General features: G+C 44.4%; 1 protein-coding gene across 1 annotated transcript; it reads right to left on the reverse strand.

The window, feature by feature from the left end:
• Positions 1 to 6,947: 6,947 nt before the first annotated feature.
• Positions 6,948 to 16,826, reverse strand: LOC141776851 (uncharacterized). Its single transcript, XM_074650677.1, has 2 exons — positions 15,051 to 16,826; positions 6,948 to 8,659 (listed from the first exon to the last, which is right to left on the reverse strand). The coding sequence occupies exons 1-2, from the start codon at positions 16,689 to 16,691 to the stop codon at positions 6,959 to 6,961; spliced, it is 3,342 nt and encodes a 1,113-aa protein (XP_074506778.1). The 5' UTR covers positions 16,692 to 16,826; the 3' UTR covers positions 6,948 to 6,958.
• Positions 16,827 to 20,780: the final 3,954 nt, after the last annotated feature.

The following is a 20,780-nucleotide window of genomic DNA, read 5'->3' on the forward strand; positions in this document are numbered from 1 at the left end:
CGGCTCCCTGGAGCAGGAGGACAACCCTGTCATGACAGCTCTATCCAGCATCCAGTCGTCACTCGCCAGTATGACTCCAGATCCAAGCTTTGAGTCCATGTCGGCATCTCCAGCAAGCCGGCTTCTTTCAAACACGGAAGGGCCATCACCTCTACGCGCGCCGCAGATCGATGACGTCATTCCATCGAGCTTTGATGACGTCATAGTCCCGCGGAGATTTCTGGGAAATTGCAGTCCAAATCTCCACCAGGGTCCATTATTTCCACCTGCTGCTGCAATTTCGCACAATCTGAGAAGCCAAATCCTTGCAGCCATCCTTCATAAAGGGTGCTTCGGTGCTTACACAGACCTGTTATTAGAAACTGTTTTCCTCACAGCATTTTCAGGTTTCTTAAAGGTGGCGAGTTCACTACACGCACCAAATGTTCGATCCTTCGCATGATCTCACTATAGCTGACGTAACCATTAAACACTCAGTATTTCATCATATTTTAAAATTAATCTGAGTCTAATCCCGTCTTCAATGATCCACTATCTGAGATGCCGACCTCAAACCAGCCAATGAGAGTCATTCTTTGTCACAGATGAGGGGAAGCCCATGTCCCAAGCTGGTTTGCCTCACACCTTCGCCTCCTCTGCCAATCATGCGAACTGCCACCAGAACGCTGCACTGCGCATTCTCTCCGCATAGGAGCAGCAACAACAGCAGCATTAACAGCTCTTGTCTCCACACTCGAGGCTTGGGGCCGATGGTCATCAACCGCTTATGAGTGTTACCTCCGGCCGGAGGCTCAAGACATCCTCGAAGCTCAAAAGCTATGAGTGCTCAGTAACTTGCTGGCTATATATAGTAAATGTTACGGCATATCTGCTTGACTCTCTCATTTGACTTTCTAGCCATATGCCTCAGCTTGCAACCTGTGAAGAATCAAAAGGCTTTAATGTATATGTTTTAGTCTAATTAGCTTTTCATTAAGTTTATGCTGATGCTGCTCTACGCTGCTGTTGCTCTACGCTGCTGTTGCTCCAAGTTGCTACTCTATGCTTCAAACTGCTGCTGCTCCACGCTGCTGCAGCTCCACACTACTGCTGCTGCTGCTCCACACTACTGCTGCTGCTGCTCCACATTGCTGCTGCTGCTCCACGCTGCTGCTGCTCCACACTATTGCAGCTCCACGATACTGTTGCTGCTGCTCCACGCTGCTGCTGCTTCAACCTGCTGCTGCTCCACGCTGCTGCAGTTCCACACTACTGCTGCTGCTGCTCCACATTGCTGCTGCTGCTCCACGCTGCTGCTGCTCCACACTATTGCAGCTCCACGATACTGTTGCTGCTGCTCCACGCTGCTGCTGCTTCAACCTGCTGCTGCTCCACGCTGCTGCAGCTCCACACTACTGCTGCTGCTGCTCCACGCTGCTGCAGTTCCACACTACTGCTGCTGCTGCTCCACATTGCTGCTGCTGCTCCACGCTGCTGCTGCTCCACACTATTGCAGCTCCACGATACTGTTGCTGCTGCTCCACGCTGCTGCTGCTTCAACCTGCTGCTGCTCCACGCTGCTGCAGCTCCACACTACTGCTGCTGCTGCTCCACGCTGCTGCAGTTCCACACTACTGCTGCTGCTGCTCCACATTGCTGCTGCTGCTCCACGCTGCTGCTGCTCCACACTATTGCAGCTCCACGATACTGTTGCTGCTGCTCCACGCTGCTGCTGCTTCAACCTGCTGCTGCTCCACGCTGCTGCAGCTCCACACTACTGCAGCTCCACACTACTGCTGCTGCTGCTCCACGCTGCTGCAGTTCCACACTACTGCTGCTGCTGCTCCACATTGCTGCTGCTGCTCCACGCTGCTGCTGCTGCTGCTCCACGATGCTGCTGCTGCTCCACGCTGCTGCAGCTCCACACTACTGCTGCTGCTGCTGCTCCACGCTGCTCAACGCTGCTGTTGCTCCACATTGCTGCTGCTGCTGCTTCATGCTGCTGCTGCTTCCACTGCTGCTGCTAATGCTGCTCATGCTGCTGCTCCAAGTGCTGCAGCTCAATGCTGCTGCTGTTGCTCCATGCTGCTGCTGCAGCTCCATGCTGCTGCTCCACGCTGCTGCTGCTTCAGCTCCATGCTGCTGCCGTTTGCTCCACGCTGCTGCTGCGGCTCCATGCTGATGCTCCACGCTGCTGCTGCTTCATGTTGCTGCTGCTGCTGTAGCTCCATGCTGCTGCTGTTGCTCCACGCTGCTGCTGCTTCATGTTGCTGCTGCTACTGCTGCAGCTCCATGCGGCTGCTGCTGCAGCTCCATGCTGTAGCTCCATGCTGCTGCTGTTGCTCCACGCTGCTGCTGCTTCATGTTGCTGCTGCTACTGCTGCAGCTCCATGCGGCTGCTGCTGCAGCTCCATGCTGCTGCTCCACGCTGCTGCTTCATGTTGCTTCTGCTGCAGCTCCATGCTGCTGCCGCAGCTCCATGCTGCTGCTCCACGCCGCTGCTGCTTCATGTTGCTGCTGCTACTGCTGCAGCTCCATGCTGCTGCTTCATGTTGCTGCTGTTTCTGCAGCTCCTGCTCCACGCTGACAGAGGAAACTCAAGAAGAAGGATGCAGGAAGCTGGAAGATGTTGGGAGCTGCATCAGACTCGGGTTCAGTTTCCATGACGGAGGGAATTCTTCAACCGTGTAAAAGATTATAAACAGCTCTGCTGACTCGTATGTTCAGAGAGGAACACATCGGTCTGTAGATGATCACGTTTTCCATGTTACAGCCTTAAATTAACCCTGCTGATCTGTCAGTACTACCAGTTCTGCAAAGAACATTTACTCAAGTACTATACTTAAGTTCAGTTTTGAGGTATATGTTTTGAGGTATATGTTTTAGTCTAATTAGCTTTCCATTAAGTCGTACTGCTGGCCCCTCCTGCTGGCTCTTCCATGTAGGCGCATGGAAGGCCAGGGAGGTTTTCTTGGAGTGGTCATTTGGGGCTCCCTGCGCTCCCTGCTTTTAGCTTTCCATGTATGCACATGGAAGGGCAAGGAGGTGTGCTCTCCTTGCCTTATGCTTTCCACGTATGCGCGTGGAACCACGTATGCACGTGGAAGGGTGCAACCTGTGTAGATGCAGGCGAGCTGAAGCTTCATGAAGCATCAAAGCTTTCCAGCATATTGGTTCAGAAGGGTTAATATCTGGATGCATCATGTGCACGAAACCACTGGTGGTCAAAGATTGTAAAACAGGCAGATATGATCTTAACCATGTGATCTATGATATACTGTATTTTACGCAGTAAAGGCTGTTCAGAATGACTATATATTACAAGGTAATCCATTTATATCCATATAATATAATGTCCATTTTCTAGTAAGTATATTTTGAGTTATAACATACATGTATATTAAACTGTAATTGTTTTATGCATCTTGTGTGTAAACCAAATCTTGGTCAATAATTGTATTGCAGTGTGGCAGGAGGGGTAATATTAGTGTTCTGTGTCACTTCTGGAAAGTGGCATTTGTTTAACCAGTGTACGGGTTTTCACTGGGTGCTCAGCTAGCTCCTCCTGTGGCTCTTCCATGTAAGCGCATGGAAGGCCAAGGAGGTTTTCCTGGTGTGGTAAATTTTGGGGTCTCACTGCTGCGCTCCTGCCTTTAGCTTTCCATGTATGCACATGGAAGGGCAAGGAGGAGTGCTCTCCTTGCCTCAATGCTACCACGTAGGCTCGTGGATCCACGTATGCGCGTGGATGGGCGCGACCTGTGTAGATGCGGATGGCATCACTGTATGTCGTTTGAATCTATACGGGTTTCACTGGGAGCTCAGCTGGCTCCTCCTATGGCTCTTCCATGTGGGCACATGGAAGGCCAGGGAGGATTGCCTGGTGTGGTTGTTTTGGGGGTCTTTGCTGCTGCTCTCCCTGCCTTTGGCTTTCCATGTGTGCACATGGAAGGGCAAGGAGGAGTGCTCTCCTTGCCTCATGCTACCACGTAGACTCGTGGATCCACGTATGCGCGTGGATGGGCAGGGAGGTCCCAGAACAGAGCCATACCGCCAAATATAATGTATATATTACTGCAATGGAAATAAAGTTCTTTGACTAAAGTGGTCCTGACTGAAATCGAGCGTAGCGTTAGTTCATGCAGGCCATGAAGTCAAGCGCTGCTCATATGACAGCTGTCAGCTGATGGCGGCCGATCTTAGGCCGGCCAATCGGCTGATGCATCATCTGACAGATCAGCTGATTCCCTTCTAGGCATTCATTGGCAAATTTCATACAGGGCGCCTTATTTAAGCTCCTTCAACCTGGCTACCTGTGCTGCTTCTTCTACAAAGCCGCTCGCAACCCACCTCCACCCCACCACCTCCTTTAAATACTGTGTGTGACTAACAATATCATTCTGTGTTATTGATGCTGGCTCTGTTCTGCACCCGTGGGGGTCTTTGCTGCTGCTCTCCCTGCCTTTGGCTTTCCATGTGTGCACATGGAAGGGCAAGGAGGAGTGCTCTCCTTGCCTCATGCTACCACGTAGGCTCGTGGATCCACGTATGCGCGTGGATGGGCAGGGAGGTCCCAGAACAGAGCCATACCGCCAAATATAATGTATATATTACTGCAATGGAAATAAAGTTCTTTGACTAAAGTGGTCCTGACTGAACTAAAAACAGGTGCAGCAGGACTGTACTAGCATATGAATGATGTCAGAGCGGCTGCTGTTAAAGAGTGAAGTTAAACAGTTTCAAGGCCACAAAGTCGTCGTTGCTTTTTGTTTTAAGTCATGACGCAGAGGTGTCGCTATTTTGCATGGCAGCAAAATGAATGTTGACAATGGCTGTATCTGTGGAGGTGTGAGGCTTCCCCGGAGGTCACAGCTCTTATGGACTATTTTTAAGACCACGTCCACATTAAGCTGGCTACATTTGAAAACAGTCTTGTCCTCTGTGAGGATGGAGAGCAGGACGCAGATGGACGTTTAACTAGCTGAGACTCAGCACAGTAACTGGGCTCTCACAAGAAGAGACTTTTATCTGCCTCTCAGTTGTTTTGGTGCATTTTTCACATAAGTTTTCAGATGTATCTGCCTTAGTGTGGACGTAATGCAAGTCTTTTTAAATTGTTGTCCCACCAATATCGGACGTTGGCACGCCTGTACTCATCCCTCCCCCATTTCTCACCTCCAGGTGATGAGTTCAACCAATGGGGAGCTGAATACAGACGACCCCACTGCAGGACACTCCAACGCACCAATCACAGCCAATGCAGAGGTGGAGGTGGCTGATGATACCAAGTAAGGACACACACACACACACACACGCACACACACACACACACACACACACACACACACACACACAGGTTAAAGAGGACGCCAACACCTGCAACTCTTCTTTTAACCGTTAACAGCAAAAATATCCAAATTTAGATTTATGGTACGTGTCCACAGGGGCGTTTTTATATCACGAGGGGACGCGCCGCTTCCCAGCATTGGACGCCTGATGGGCTGTCACTAGACACAAGGCTCTCTCCACCTTCTATGGGTACCCACGAGTCTCCCCTTTACAGACATGCCCACTTTATGATCATCACATGCAGTTTGGGGCAAGTCATAGTCAAGTCAGCACACTGACAGCTGTTTTTTGTTGCCATGTTATGAGCCTGTTTTTTATGCTAAATGCAGTACCTGTGAGGGTTTCTGGACAATATGTGTCATTGTTTTGTGTTGTTAATTGATTTCCAATGAGTAAGTAAAATGAGAAATGATCTCAACATGACTGCCGGGTCACAAACTTTCTCATTTTCCAGCTAAACAGTTCACTAACTTTGAAGCATTTGTGACAAAACGGTTCAACTTCAGGACGTCATCCTGATCCAAAGCAGCCTGGAGCTTTGTATGATACCCTGGAAAGAAGACAGGAAGAAAAGACTTAGTTCATTCTTGTTTATTGATTATAGAAACCTTCAGTTTGTTCACACATCCCATCAGTAAAGTCTGTTAAATGACTCTTGTTACAATGATTTCACGTACAGATTCATTTTCATCCACACAATCAGTTTGTTTGAGCAGAATCTCAGCGATGTAACAGAGAATAATGATTTCCTTATTGATTATGATCATGATAATTACAGTTTCATTAAACATCTCAGTATCTCGTTTGTACGTCGATCTGGACGACAACATTTAGTCTGCCCAACAAATAAATGTGATTCTAGATATCTTTACAAAAAGTGGTGAGAACAGAATATCTATGATAAGAAATAAATCACTAGACCTTCCTTTAAGACCCGTGCAGTGGAAGAGAAACAACAACACACACACACACACACACACACACACACACACACATATATATATATATATATATATATATACAAATATTCATCAAACATTTAGAGCACAGAGAAGTTTACATTTTCAAGCAGAGAAATATCAGTTCAGGTGAACAAAGATCATCATGAGCAGTGAAACAGACACAGGAAGGAGCGCCACCTGAAGACACTCACACATTTACAGAACAACTCATGAGAAGATGTCAAAGCAAAGAGTGTAGAAGCAAAGAGACGCAACTCTGCTGCTTTTTTGACAACAGGCGCTGCCGCCATTTTTGACTGAAAACACTTCTTAAATTCATAATATTTTATTGTTCAACACCGGCCGTTTTGGTAGAATGTGACAATATAATAGAAGTAATTTAGTTTTACTTTTGTACGTCACTTTGTAGGCGGACGTTTTACTGGCGTGCGGTAGTCGCTTTCAGTCCAAAATGGCGGAAGCGTAGCTCTGCTGCTGGGCGCTGACGTTGCAATGGAACAAACAATTAACTTTCACTTCTTGGTAATAAACGTTCTTTGGTCAAAGTAGAGCCCGTAATGTTTGATTGACAGCTGATCTCTGTGCAGTGAAGACATGACACAACAATGATGGACACCAGATAAGTTTAAGAGTTAAAACACAGAATTGAACCCTTAAATGACTTCTGTCTATTTCAGTTTACACAATTCAGCAGTGGTTCCATAACCTAAAGGCCAAAGTCCAGCATAGAGAGGCTCAGTGAATGTGGTCTGGACCCTGCTGAGGAGAGTCATGGTTTCAGAGACGCTGTAGAAGGACAGAATACCTGCACTGTGATCCAGATACACTCCTATTCTGGAGGACAGAGGACCTGAGACGGGGGTTTGGACATTGTTGTACCAAAATATATAACTGTTTTGGTCACAATATAACGCCCAAGATTTGTCATTGCCTCCAAACGCACATTCATTCACCCCCCCTGCTCTCCTGATACTCTTGTATGCGACTGCTACATAAACTCTTGTCCCTCTCCTCTCCACCTCCCAGTAACAACGTCCAGTCACACTCTCTCTACTCAGGACCTGATGACATCTAGTGAATCTGTCTGGGTGACTAGAATAAGACTGTCGTACCATCGTTGATGTTGCTTTTCTGTTCCCCTCAGATAATAACAGATGTGTGTATGCTGTGTTTGGATCCAGTGTGATTTCTCGTGAATATTGTAAGAATCCAGCTCTGGTCTTGGGCTCTGGTTGTGGCAGTAAAACATCCACTTCAGTCACTGTCTGTGAGACGTTTGTCCATTTCTCTCTCAGAACGTCCTGTAGTTTATCTCTGACTTCTGACACAGCCGCCGTCACGTCCTCAAAGTAGCTCAGAGGACGGATATTGATGCTGGATGAGTGTGTAGATTCACTGAGTGGTGACAGTGAGGGGTAGTGGAGTAGAAATTGATTGTGATCCTCTGTGTGTGACAGCAGCTTCAGCTCAGCGTCTCTCCTCTTCAGCTCAGTGATCTCCTGCTCCAGCTTCTTCTGAAGATCTTTGACTCGACTTACTTCACTTTCCTGCTGGGATCTGACCTGCTGCTTCACATCACAGTTTCTTTTCTCCATGAGACGGATCAGCTCGGTGAAGATCTTCTCACTGTCCTCCACTGCTTTATCAGCAGAGCGATTGACAGCCTCCACCTCCTGTTGGAGCAGCTTCACATCTTTCTCTCTGTCCTGGATCCTCTGCTGGATGTTGAGTCGACTCACCTCCAGCTCTCTCTGCCTCTCGGTCCTTTCTGCTGCAGCTGAGACGGTGTCGTGGCCTTTATGTTCATCCATTAAGCAGAGATAACAGATACACTGCTGATCAGTACGACAGAACATCTTCATCACCTCATCGTGACGAGAGCAGATGTTCTCCTGGAGCTTCTTGGAGGGCTCCACCAGCTTGTGTTTCTTTAATTGAGCCACATCATAATGAGGCTGGAGGTGTTTCTCACAGTAAGAGGCCAGACACACCAGACAGGACTTGAAGGCTTTCAGTTTCCTCCCAGTGCAGAAATCACAGGCCACATCTTCAGGTCCAGCATAGCAGTGATCAGCAGGAGCAGCTTGGAGTCCAGTCTTCTTCAGTTTCTCCACTAAATCTGCTAACATGGTGTTTTTCATCAGGACAGGCCTCGGTGTGAAGGTCTGCCTACACTGAGGGCAGCTGTAGATCTTCTTCTCATCCTCTCCATCCCAGTGGGTTTTAATACAGTTCATGCAGTAGCTGTGTCCACAGGAAGTAGTCACTGGATCCTTCAGTAGATCCAGACAGATCGAACAAGAGAATGCTTCCTTGTCCAGCTGAACTCCTTTCTGCGCCATTTCACCTCTCAGTAGCAACGACTGTCTGATTTTCACTTCCTGAGAACCGACACTAGTTTGAGCTCTGATCTAATCATCATGTGTTATCTTGGTTACACCAACCTTTAAACTGTAGATCTGAAGGGGAGGGAACAAGGAAATAAATGGACCGATTGGAGTGGGTTGTGTTTGAGAGCAGGAAGAGGAGGGAGGAGTTATCAAGCTATGATTCATTCCAGGACGAGGAGCAGCACGACTGACTACGTCCCAAATCACATACTTTTGCTTTTTCCTTTTAGTACACTGCAGCTGCCCTTACAAAGTATGTACTGTTGCATGCAGCCGTTTACAGACAGACTAGTGACACATTACACACACTCCTGAGGCTGCAGTGATTGTTTTTAAGAAATCTCATAAGCCATTGTTTTACTGCTTAATTTTTTGTTTTACATAAGAAAGTAGAGATAAGTAACCTAGGCAACTAGTGTAGTAATAATAATAATTTATATAACACTTGTCAAACTTAAGTACAAAGTTCTTTCCAGATTAAAAGATTTACAGAATAAAAATTAAAATAATATAAAAATCTCATGTAATATTGGGGCAGCTAAACTGAAATATTCGTAACAATTGTGCGTTTTGCGATTAAAGTATCAAATTTGGCACAGATGTAGGTTTATATGTTATGAAAAGATATAGATATCGGGGCACTGCTTTTTTGGCCCCTGAGGGACGAATGGGGCCAAATAGGCGCTAAATATTCCAAAATGTTGCAGAAAACTGATTTTATGACTGTTGATGATTTCCAAGGTGCGTTCAAGCTGATGAGATCAGATGTCAGAAGATCACAGGCATGATGTTTTTACCTCTTTATCTTTAAAGGGTACTTTTTAAAAGCTTTTAACCTGAGAAAAATGCGAAAACCAAATAAAGGAGCGTGGTCACTTCTGGATCAAACTTCACCCCCATGCCTTCATGGTAGAATGACAACCAATAAAGCAGTAAAACTGACAGATAGCTTGAAAGCTGGATACATTTCTTGGTCGCCAGTAAACTCTAATCACAGTTAAAGTGATACTGAACTTTGGTAGAACTTTGGGTTGTATTGCCAGCAGTAACACTGACAGAGATAACGCTGGGTAAAGTTCAGAGATTGCCGGTAACTTCTAGTCACAGGTGACATGAGAACTTCTTAGTTTGAGTCAGCACTTCAGGTTCATATGACAATGTTTTATTTTTGCAATGGCCTTCAAATCTGAGCAAAGGAGCTGATATTTGTCCGGTCTCTAACCTGTGACCAAGCTGACTGTGTTGAACTTATAAGAAAACTTAGATGAGTCTCCTGTTGAAATACAGGGTTAAAGAGACACACAAGCTTATCCACCACAGCAAGGTGCCAACTCCAGTAGGATTCAGTTTTTCTTTTCTTTTTTTGATATACAATAGCACTTTTTAATTTACATTTATTTTTTAGAGGGTGTTGGATTTATTATGTACAAAAGTGCTTACAATGACCTGAAATAACCTGCTTATAAGGGAAGCTGAAAACTGTTGTATTGTTTCCTATTGCTCAATAACTGTCTCTCAATTATTAGCTTCTAAGGGCATAACTCAGGGTGAAGGAATGAAGGACTTGGGGCTGTTCAGTTGTTGTTGCACTGTTTTGTTCCTTGAGGAGGTGATTCGGTGACTGTAGATTTCTATATAGTCACATTGTAATAATCTCCGGCAGCATTTGGAGAGGCTTTGAACTACTCAAGGGCGAGGACAGGGGGGAGGCACACGGGACTGCATGTTCTGTTCTTTTCACAAGGTCACGGGAGGATGGAGTCAGAAGAAGAAACAAAAAAGAAGATATGCAGCAAAAACATCACGTGCCATAAGCTCATGAATATTGATTTGTGTAAAGCTTAAATACGCTGGATCAGGGATAGCTCGGGGTTCAGACTTCGCGAACTGACCCATGCATTGTATGTTGTCAGGGACACGTTGATTGGATCCAGAATTCTGTAAACTCTTTTATTTTACTTATGCAACATTGATTGTTCGGAATAAATTGTATTATTATGCTTTAACCCATCTGTTTGGAAAATCTCTTTGTCACACAAGATTAACCAGCACGTAACTGGGCCTTGACCTCTCGGAGGTAGAGGGCCGGTTCCTTCAAGGGGGGGTGCCTCTATACATGGCCTTAAATACAGATCAATAAGATCACTTCCTGAACAGATTTCACAATCAGCAGATGGATTTATTAATAGTTTAACTTTTGAAATCATGCTAAAATTACATAAACAAACCGCACCAGAGTCGGCTTGGAGGCGGACCAAGACCCACCTTTTCAGGTAACTAAACGGGTTATGAGTGAAAGCAACCTTAGCGACCTGTTTCACTAGCAACAGGACTGAATGGAGAGAGAAAAGAAGCAGCAGAAGCAATTGATGATGATTTTCTCCTTTAGTTGGGCCGATATCACGTCTAGTGAGCAATACATCCCAAAGATCTACCAAAGTTCAGTATCACTTTAACTGTGATTAGAGGTTACTGGTGACTAAGAAATGTATCCAGCGTTATCTCTGTCAGTTTTACTGCTTTAAAGGTTGTCATTCTACCATAAAGGCATGGGGGTGAAGTTTGACCCTGAAGTGATCACGCTCCTTTTATTTGATTTTCACGTTTTTCTCAGGTTAAAAGCTTTTAAAAAGTACCCGTAAAAAATAAAGAGGTAAATAAAATCATGCCTGTGATCTTCTGACATCTGATCTCATCAGCTTGAACGCACCTTGGAAATCATCAAGAGTCATAAAATCAGTTTTCTGCAACATTTAGGAATATTTAGCGCCTATTTGGCAAATTGGCAGCGCCCCGATATCTACATCTTTTCATAACGTATAAACCTACATCTGTGCCAAATTTAATTAATGATGCACGTTCAATCACATAGCAACAATACGGCCGTTCACTGTCCTTCAAACCATGCAATGTCTTCTACAAGAGGTCAAGAGGTCAGACAATCTCCATTAAGCTCACTGCAGTGTCTGAACTACTGTCCATCGGTCTCATTTTCTACAGAAATCTCTGGATCAAAATGAGCATTCACAGTAATGACAACGATGACGAGGTTCAGGACTGCTAGTTCAGCATCTGACTGTGATATGGATCAGTGTCCTGATGACATTCATGTCCTTCAGACTAACAGCTAGATGTGAAAGCTTGGCTTGGACTTTGACTGAATGAGTTCAGGCTGTCAGATTGGTGCATTAACATCCTCAGATGACTTTAAAACTGAGCACTCCTGACCTCTTGTGGTCCAAGTCGGCGCTTTCTGAGAGAATCTCCACGTGTTCAGCAGTCAATATACGGAGACAGAAGCACTTTCAAACACAAGAAACGATCACAGGAGAAGTGTTTCACATTATTTTAGTAGATAGTACCACCTGCTGACCAGCAGTCATTCCCAAGCTGCTGCTCTGCTGAGCATTACTCAATCACAATATCATGTGATACTGTTTAATGACAGCAGCCGTACTGTGTGATGGGCTACGCTGACATTTAAAATGATTGACAGGAGGCAACAACAGCTTTTCTTACTGCCACACAGCCCTCACTGGGCCGCTCTATCACCAAGAGCTCTGTTAGGGTGAGGAAAACGACGGCCTAGTGAGGACGGAGCCCCAAACTGAGAGAAAAATATGCACTTGTGATTTTTTACGTGTTCATTTGGACAAAGACTACTCTATACACACTATTCAGGACACTCAGACAGAAGACAGTGTGGAGTAGTCCAGAAATTAAACAGTAAAGTAAAGCCTCCTCTACACACAACAAACAGCTAAATCCATCTGAGAATAACTAATAATAATTAAATCAGGAGAGACTCTTATGAATTGAATGATGATTTATTACAAAAGTGCACGAATTATGAATAGTCACAGTCTTTGGCGATTTAGACCCAATGTGACATAATAAGGGGGAAGTGATGCCGTAGTTGGATTTAGGATTATTCCCCCCCGGGTCTAGACACTGGTGATGGTGGTAGTTCAATTCAATTCAATTCAATTTATTTTTGTATAGCGTCAAATCACAACAGAAGTTATCTCAAGACGCTTTATATATATAGGGTAGGTCTTAGAACGTACACCATAGTTTAGAGACCCAACAAGATCCACCAAGCACGCTGTGGCCAGGAAAAACTCCCCGATTACTTGGAAGAAACCTGGAACAGAACCGGGCTCAGGGCGGGCGGCCATCTGCCGAGACCGGCTGGGGGGATAGATAGATAGATAGATAGATAGAGAGAGAGAGAGAGAGAGAGAGAGAGAGAGAGAGAGAGAGAAGTAGCCACAATAATGGCCTAGCAGCTGTAATAGCTAATACAAGTAGGACTGATAACACAAAACCAATAGTGGTGGATGTAAAAAAGTGATAATACAACTATCGGTATTGATGTCATTGGGTCGTCCTCAGACGGGCTTTCAAGCGGAGCTTCCAGCTGTCTCAGTCCATCATACATCTGGCTAGCTCGCCAGCACTGTCCAGCATCTCTCCTCAGTACGTCCATGAATGTTGGTGTGGGACGTCCCTGTGATCGATGCCCATGCGTTGGTTCCCGTAGCATCAGCATGCTTGCTGGGAGTTCTTGATGTCTTTGGCGGTGACCGAGAAGATTGATGCCGATCCGATGAATGAAGTGGAGCAGGATTGCTCTGATTGGATGAATCTGGAGGTGATGGGGTTGTGGAGGGTCGCATCCGTTTGTGCTGATACTGACGCTGAAAACAGCATAGAGGAGAACGTTTTTTAACTTTTGACAGCGACAATGTGATTGGTTAGGGAGATATGGCAAGCTCTGATTGGTCACTGAAAAGAGAGACGCCCATAATCAGCTGACATAGTAATAGCCAATGAGAGAGTGACCCAGAATGAATGAGAATGAATGAGATTGCACCCCTAGTCTTCCAGACTGAATTTACATAAACTTCATTAAATGTTAAATATGAATAATGTTGTGGGATTATTCCTTATTTAATGGGATATTTTGGGATTCATTCATAATTATTACCTACTTATATATAATAAATAAACAAAGCATTGGAATAGTGATTTGGAGGTTAAATACCATGAACACCAAATAAGTTTGGATCCGGTGTGATTTCACAACAAATTCTGTTCTTTGACTGGTTACAAACAGCTGACTGACAACAGGGAGTTATCAAACTAAACTGTCCTGAAATATTTAAATGGCTTTATAATCATTTGTTTCACATATTTAACAATCTACTTTGAAGCATTTGTGACAAAACGGTTCAATTTCAGGACGTCATCCTGATCCAAAGCAGCCTGGAGCTTTGTATGATACCCTGGAAAAAAGACAGGAAGAAAAGACTTAGTTCATTCTTGTTTATTGATTATAGAAACCTTCAGTTTGTTCACACATCCCATCAGTAAAGTCTGTTAAATGACTCTTGTTCAATGATTTCACGTACAGATTCATTTTCATCCACACAATCAGTTTGTTTGAGCAGAATCTCAGCGATGTAACAGAGAATAATGATTTCCTTATTGATTATGATCATGATAATTACAGTTTCATTAAACATCTTAGTATCTCGTTTGTACGTCGATCTGGACGACAACATTTAGTCTGCCCAACAAATAAATGTGATTCTAGATATCTTTACAAAAAGTGATGAGAACAGAATATCTATGATAAGAAATAAATCACTAGACCTTCCTTTAAGACCCGTGCAGTGGAAGAGAAACAACAACACACACACACACACATACACATATATATATATACAAATATTCATCAAACATTTAGAGCACAGAGAAGTTTATATTTTCATGCAGAGAAATATCAGTTCAGGTGAACAAAGATCATCATGAGCAGTGAAACAGACACAGGAAGGAGCGCCACCTGAAGACACTCACACATTTACAGAACAACTCATGAGAAGATGTCAAAGCAAAGAGTGTAGAAGCAAAGAGACGCAACTCTGCTGCTTTTTTGACAACAGCCGCTGCTGACATTTTGGACTGAAAACGCTTCTTATATTCATAATATTTTATAGTTCAACACCGGCCGTTTTGGTAGAATTTGACAATAGAATAGAAATAATGTAGTTTTACTTTTGTACGTCACTTTGTAGGCGGACGTTTTACTGGCGTCTGGTAGTCGCTTTCAGTCCAAAATGGCGGAAGCGTAGCTCTGCTGCTGGGCGCTGACGTTACAATGGAACAAACAATTAACTTTCACTTCTTGGTAATAAACGTTCTTTGGTCAAAGTAGAGCCCGTAATGTTTGATTGACAGCTGATCTCTGTGCAGTGAAGACATGAAGAGAAAAATCAGCTCTGCAGCAACAATGATGGACACCAGATAAGTTTAAGAGTTAAAACACAGAATTTAACCCTTAAATGACTTCTGTCTATTTCAGTTTACACAACTCAGCAGTGGTATCACAATAAAGAAGCATAAATCCAGCATAGAGAGGCTCAGTGAATGTGGTCTGGACTCTGTGGAGGAGAGTCATGGTTTCAGAGACGCTGTAGAAGGACAGAATACCTGCACTGTGATCCAGGTACACTCCTATTCTGGAGGACAGAGGACCTGAGACGGGAGTTTTGACTTTGTTGTAGAAAAATCTATAACTTTTTTGGTCACAACATAACATCCAAGTTTTGTCATTCCACCCCCCTGCTCTGCTGATACTCTTGTATGCGACTGCTACAGCAACTCCTCCCCCTCTCCACTCCACCTCCCAGTAACAACGTCCAGTCAGACTCTCTCTACTCAGGACCTGACTACATCCATTGAATCTGTCTGGGTGACTAGGATAAGACTGTTGTTGTCTCATTACTGTTGCTTTTCTGTTCCCCTCAGATAATAACAGCTTTGTGTGTGCTGTGTTTGGATCCAGTGTGATTTCTCGTGAATATTGTAAGAATCCAGCTCTGGTCTTGGGCTCTGGTTGTGACAGTAAAACATCCACTTCAGTCACTGTCTGTGAGACGTTTGTCCATTTCTCTCTCAGAACGTCCTGTAGTTTATCTCTGACTTCTGACACAGCCGCCGTCACGTCCTCAAAGTAGCTCAGAGGACGGATATTGATGCTGGATGAGTGTGTAGATTCACTGAGTGGTGACAGTGAGGGGTAGTCGAGTAGAAACTGGTCGTGATCCTCTGTGTGTGACAGCAGCTTCAGCTCAGCGTCTCTCCTCTTCAGCTCAGTGATCTCCTGCTCCAGCTTCTCCTGAAGCTCTTTGACTCGACTCACTTCACTTTTCTGCTGGGATCTGACCTGCTGCTTCACATCACAGCTTCTTTTCTCCATGAGACGGATCAGCTCGCTGAAGATCTTCTCACTGTCCTCCACTGCTTTATCAGCAGAGCGATTGACAGCCTCCACCTCCTGTTGGAGCAGCTTCACATCTTTCTCTCTGTCCTGGATCCTCTGCTGGATGTTGAGTCGACTCACCTCCAGCTCTCTCTGCCTCTCGGTCCTTTCTGCTGCAACTGAGACGGTGTCGTGGCCTTTATGTTCATCCATTAAGCAGAGATAACAGATACACTGCTGATCAGTACGACAGAAAATCTTCATCACTTCATCGTGACGAGAGCAGATGTTCTCCTGGAGCTTCTTGGAGGGCTCCACCAGCTTGTGTTTCTTGAACGGAGCTGAGTCATAATGAGGCTGGAGATGTTTCTCACAGTAAGAGGCCAGACACACCAGACAGGACTTGAAGGCTTTCAGTTTCCTCCCAGTGCAGACATCACAGGCCACATCTTCAGGTCCAGCATAGCAGTGATCAGCAGGAGCAGCTTGGAGTCCAGTCTTCTTCAGTTCCTCCACTAAATCTGCTAACATGGTGTTTTTCATCAGGACAGGCCTCGGTGTGAAGGTCTGCCTACACTGAGGGCAGCTGTAGATCTTCTTCTCATCCTCTCCATCCCAGAAGCCTTTAATACAGTTCATGCAGTAGCTGTGTCCACAGGTAGTAGCCACCGGATCCTTCAGTAGATCCAGACAGATCGAACAAGAGAACCTTTCCTGGTCCAGCTGAACTCCTTTCTGCGCCATTTCACCTCTCAGTAGCAACGACTGTCTGAGTTTCACTTCCTGAGAAGTCAAACTAGTTTGAGCTCTGATCTAAACAGCATGTGTTTGTGCAGTGAATAGGGCCTATCAGCTCTCACCATGTTGGTTACACCCTCTTTCAAACTGTAGATCTGAAGGGGAGGGAACAAGGAAGTAAATGGACTGAGTGGAGCTGCTGTGTTTGAGAGCAGGAAGAGGAGGGAGGAGTTATCAGGTTCTGCTTCATTCCAGGAAGAGGAGCGGTTAGAGAGAGATACGTGTGGTTTGTTTATAATATAGAGATCATTTCTCAGTTAAAAACACCGGAGCCATAAGCTTTTAGGAGGTAAACTCTTCTTGGTACCTCTGGGTTTGGAGATAGCTTCTCAGTTTTCAGAATTGGCTCTTCTTTTTTCCTGAAATACTGTTTGATGATGCTGATACAGCAGATGAAAAATAAAAAATGAATCACTGCTGTAGAAGGAATGAAATCCCCAAATAGTTTTTACTTATGTGATAAAGTCCTTCAAATGATTGTGTAGAAAACAGGTTAAATCCAGAATATAATTTTGAGTAAAAAGTGTTTCTGTCAGCTTTCTGTATCTGCTCCACATGCTGCCTTCACTGGAACGGGACGTCAGAGGATCATCTCTAGAAACTTTCACCATCAAGATGTTTACTGTGACAAGTCAGGAAAATGAACGCTCTCTTCCTTGGTATTACCCGTGGAGGAAATTAAGAGTTTCTTCCTCTTGAAAGCATGAATTTCTCCCGAGGACACACTGTGAACGGCCTGTTATCGCCGTGGTTACACATTTACAAGAGGGATGTTCCGCTGCCGGACTTCCTGAGAACGCAACTTAGCGTCGAGCAACCAGCCACACACAACCCTCACGTTTTTCCCGGGAGACTCACGTTTTTCATTGCTTTCTCCCGGTTTCCTCCCGGAGTCACAATTCTCCCGTATTTCTCCCAATTTATGTCAAATTTTCACACTTTTGTTTTTTTCTTCTTTTCGTTATCTTTACCTGTTTCTGGAACTGAACAGCGTGTAAAGTCCCTACTGTTTCCACCCGGACGACAACAGAGCTACACCAACTGTCGTTTCTCAGGGGAAGAGAGCAGTCTATGCTGACGACACAGCTCAGTTTGAGCTCATGTTTAAGCTGAGCTTGCCACAGCGAGCAGCGCCTGAAGTTGGGCTTTGTTCAGTGCAGTGAAAAGCCGTCGCTGTTAGAAATAACGTGTTTCAGAGGTCAGTGGTGGCGTCGTCACGTTGTGTCTGAAAGGACCTTCGGTGAGTGAGAGAAGCCCGTTCCCTGCACTCATCCTCAGCTGGTCTTCTGACCACCCCCACCTCACATCTCAGCACCCATGGGTGCTAGGGCATTCAGCTGCAGGCTGCTGCTCCCAGGCTCTGGAACTCCCTCCATCCACACATCCGACAGTCTGACACTTTTACAACATTCAAGTTCACACCAGAGGGGCCAATTATTCAGTTTTCTTTCCTGGGAGTTAAAGGTCAAATTAAAAGTTTAACATAAAATGCAGTTGCAGTGAAGTTATTATTTTGTTATTTTCACTCTTTTTAAAGTCTCCAGAATGCAGGAAACAAAGTCTATGAAACGCTAATTTTTCTGGGGGACGGACCCCCAGACCTCCCGATTTGGTTTAGAAATCCGCCCTTTTCTGGAGGTCTCAAAGTTAGCAAGTATGTTTGTGATACCTCATTAAAGTCTGAATGTCAAATTTATAACTGTTGCAAAACTCATAAATATATATTCCATTCACATGCTTTTTTAATGATATAACACAATATTAATAATAATAATAATAATAATAATAATGAACATTAATATTTACGAAGACATTTAGCCTACATTTTATTTGATGGGGGGCGGTAAGGGACCTGGATAATGGATAGAGGGGATGCTAGCCAAAAAAGGTTAAGAACCACTGAACTACAGGATTCTCACTATTATTGTAGATTTGTTAAAAAAGAAAAAGCAGTAGGAAGAAATTCCCCAAACTCCCAGTTATCTAACAGCATTTTAAGCACTAGGACATCCTGGTAGCTTTGGCATAATGCTTTTGACATACTATGTATTGGGACATGAGAAATCTTTTTTTCTGGCATACTAAGTAGTATGGTAGTATGAGTATTGGAACGCACAGTATGTTTCCTCATTTACAAACGGAGCCTCGGTTCAAACCTGCTCCACATTTCTCATAAACTCTTCCTCACCCGGGACAGGAACAGGAAACGTCAGGTTTTCTACTGGGAGAGTTAGCCGAGCTTTAATGGAATGGTTTGCATGTTACCAACATTTATAATGAAGTTAGCACTAATGCCAGCTAGCAAATAAGACTTTTTAAGCTATGTTTTTTTTGCTCTTAGCATACTTTCTGCCCGTTTCCTTATGCCCTGCAGACCTGGGGAGGGTGTAGACAGCTATGTTCTACCTCTGTGTACAGACATGGGCTGCGGTCGAAAAGTTAAAAAAATGACGTCCTTTCCTAACCACTTTTCCTCGACCTCGATGGAAAACATGAGGTCAAGGAAAGATGTGAAGAAGAATTCAGAAGGAAAAGACAACCGTGGCGTTAAGAGAATCCGACTGCGGGTCTGCCAAAACTACAATGTTCTGAAGATGGTCTAAGACGGTGTTAGAGAGAGATACGACAGGTCCTTCTGCTGCTACACTCTACATCAACATATAATAAATGACTATCTGACCTAACGTGGACAACCGGAGAAAAGTATCACTTCATTACCAAGGTTGGAATGGAAATAAAAAAGGATATATATGACATATTGAGTTAATTATTGGAGTTATGGAGAAGGAGTTTAGGACCATATGTGTAGGCTGTACTTCTTCCTTCTCCTTTTCAGACATTTAATATTTATTTATGTTGATTATTTGTTAATTGTTTGCTATATGTTTACTGTTCATTTTATATGTTATTCTTGTTTTGTCTTTTACTTAGGTATTTGTTACACGTTCAAAATAATTAAAAGTAAGGTCAAACTAAATCGTTTTTTAACTGTCCACTCATATTCATCAACATGAATCCCAATTGATGCGCAGAATGGTACGTCGCTTCGGCCGCAAGGAATTGTGGGACGGCATTATCTCCTTTCCTTTTGGTAAAGGATGCTCCAGTGTATCCTACGCTAAAGGAGATAAGAAAGGAAGCATTGAAGCACCTTTCCTTAACATTTAGAGGATTCAAACAGCTCTTATCACGGCTGCTGCTGAGATACTTCCGATGTCATTTCACTCCGCTAGGAACCTTCCTGAAAAGACTTTTGGACCGCAGCCATTGCTTCACACTTTCTTTCCACTATAACACGCGGGAGGTTCATGCTGTCGCCCCCCCCTCACTGTGCCGACACCCAGACCAACCAGTATGAGTTGTTTCAGACACGATGCAATCAGTGATTTAGAACTAAACTTGAACACCAAGTTTTGGTTTAGTCAAGTAAAAAATGGTCGGCAACATGCAAATCAGTTTGTTTGGAAGTAATAAATGCAAGTTTTTAGCAAGCATTAATGTCTTTTCATTTACTATATCAACTGTTAATCATTCATTGGCATTCAATTTGGTGTAGGGAGCATAAGGTCTCGGTTTGGACTTGAAGTTTAGGACTTGGAATTCATGTGGTCTTGTTGGTCTGGAGTTGGGACTTCCATCTCTGTTATTAGATATCAGTATCATAAACTCGATATCGAGCTAAGTTTTGTAATGTGGGCTGAGTATATCAACTCACTGAGGATGAGTCTGAGGAACGAAGCTGGTGGTACGGCAGCTGATACTTCTGTATCGCTTGCCAGACGGCAGCAGGGTGAACAGACTGTTGCTGGGTGGGTATCGTCTTTTGGTGTCCTTTGGGCTCTGCGCAGGCGCCTCACCTCACCGATATCACTGATCAATGTATGGTGTTTATTAGGGGTGGGAACGCTATTCTCACGATACAATCTTACTGCGATTTTAAACATTTTGCGATATGCTGAGTATTGCGATATACTGTAAGATATATTTTTTTAACTGCAAATTATGCAGTCTGTCAACATCTGTTTCATCTAATAA

Source organism: Sebastes fasciatus, chromosome 11 (assembly GCF_043250625.1).
Source record: "Sebastes fasciatus isolate fSebFas1 chromosome 11, fSebFas1.pri, whole genome shotgun sequence".
Classification (NCBI taxonomy): domain Eukaryota; kingdom Metazoa; phylum Chordata; class Actinopteri; order Perciformes; family Sebastidae; genus Sebastes; species Sebastes fasciatus.

Excerpts from the sequence above, each read along its gene's own strand:
- LOC141776851 (XM_074650677.1), bottom strand. The coding sequence starts at position 16,691 with ATGGCGCAGAAAGGAGTTCAGCTGGACCAGGAAAGGTTCTCTTGTTCG. Across the intron at positions 8,660-15,050 it reads ATACCACTGCTGAGTTGTGT|AGACAGTCGTTGCTACTGAG; the intron begins AAACTGAAATAG and ends GAAGTGAAAATC.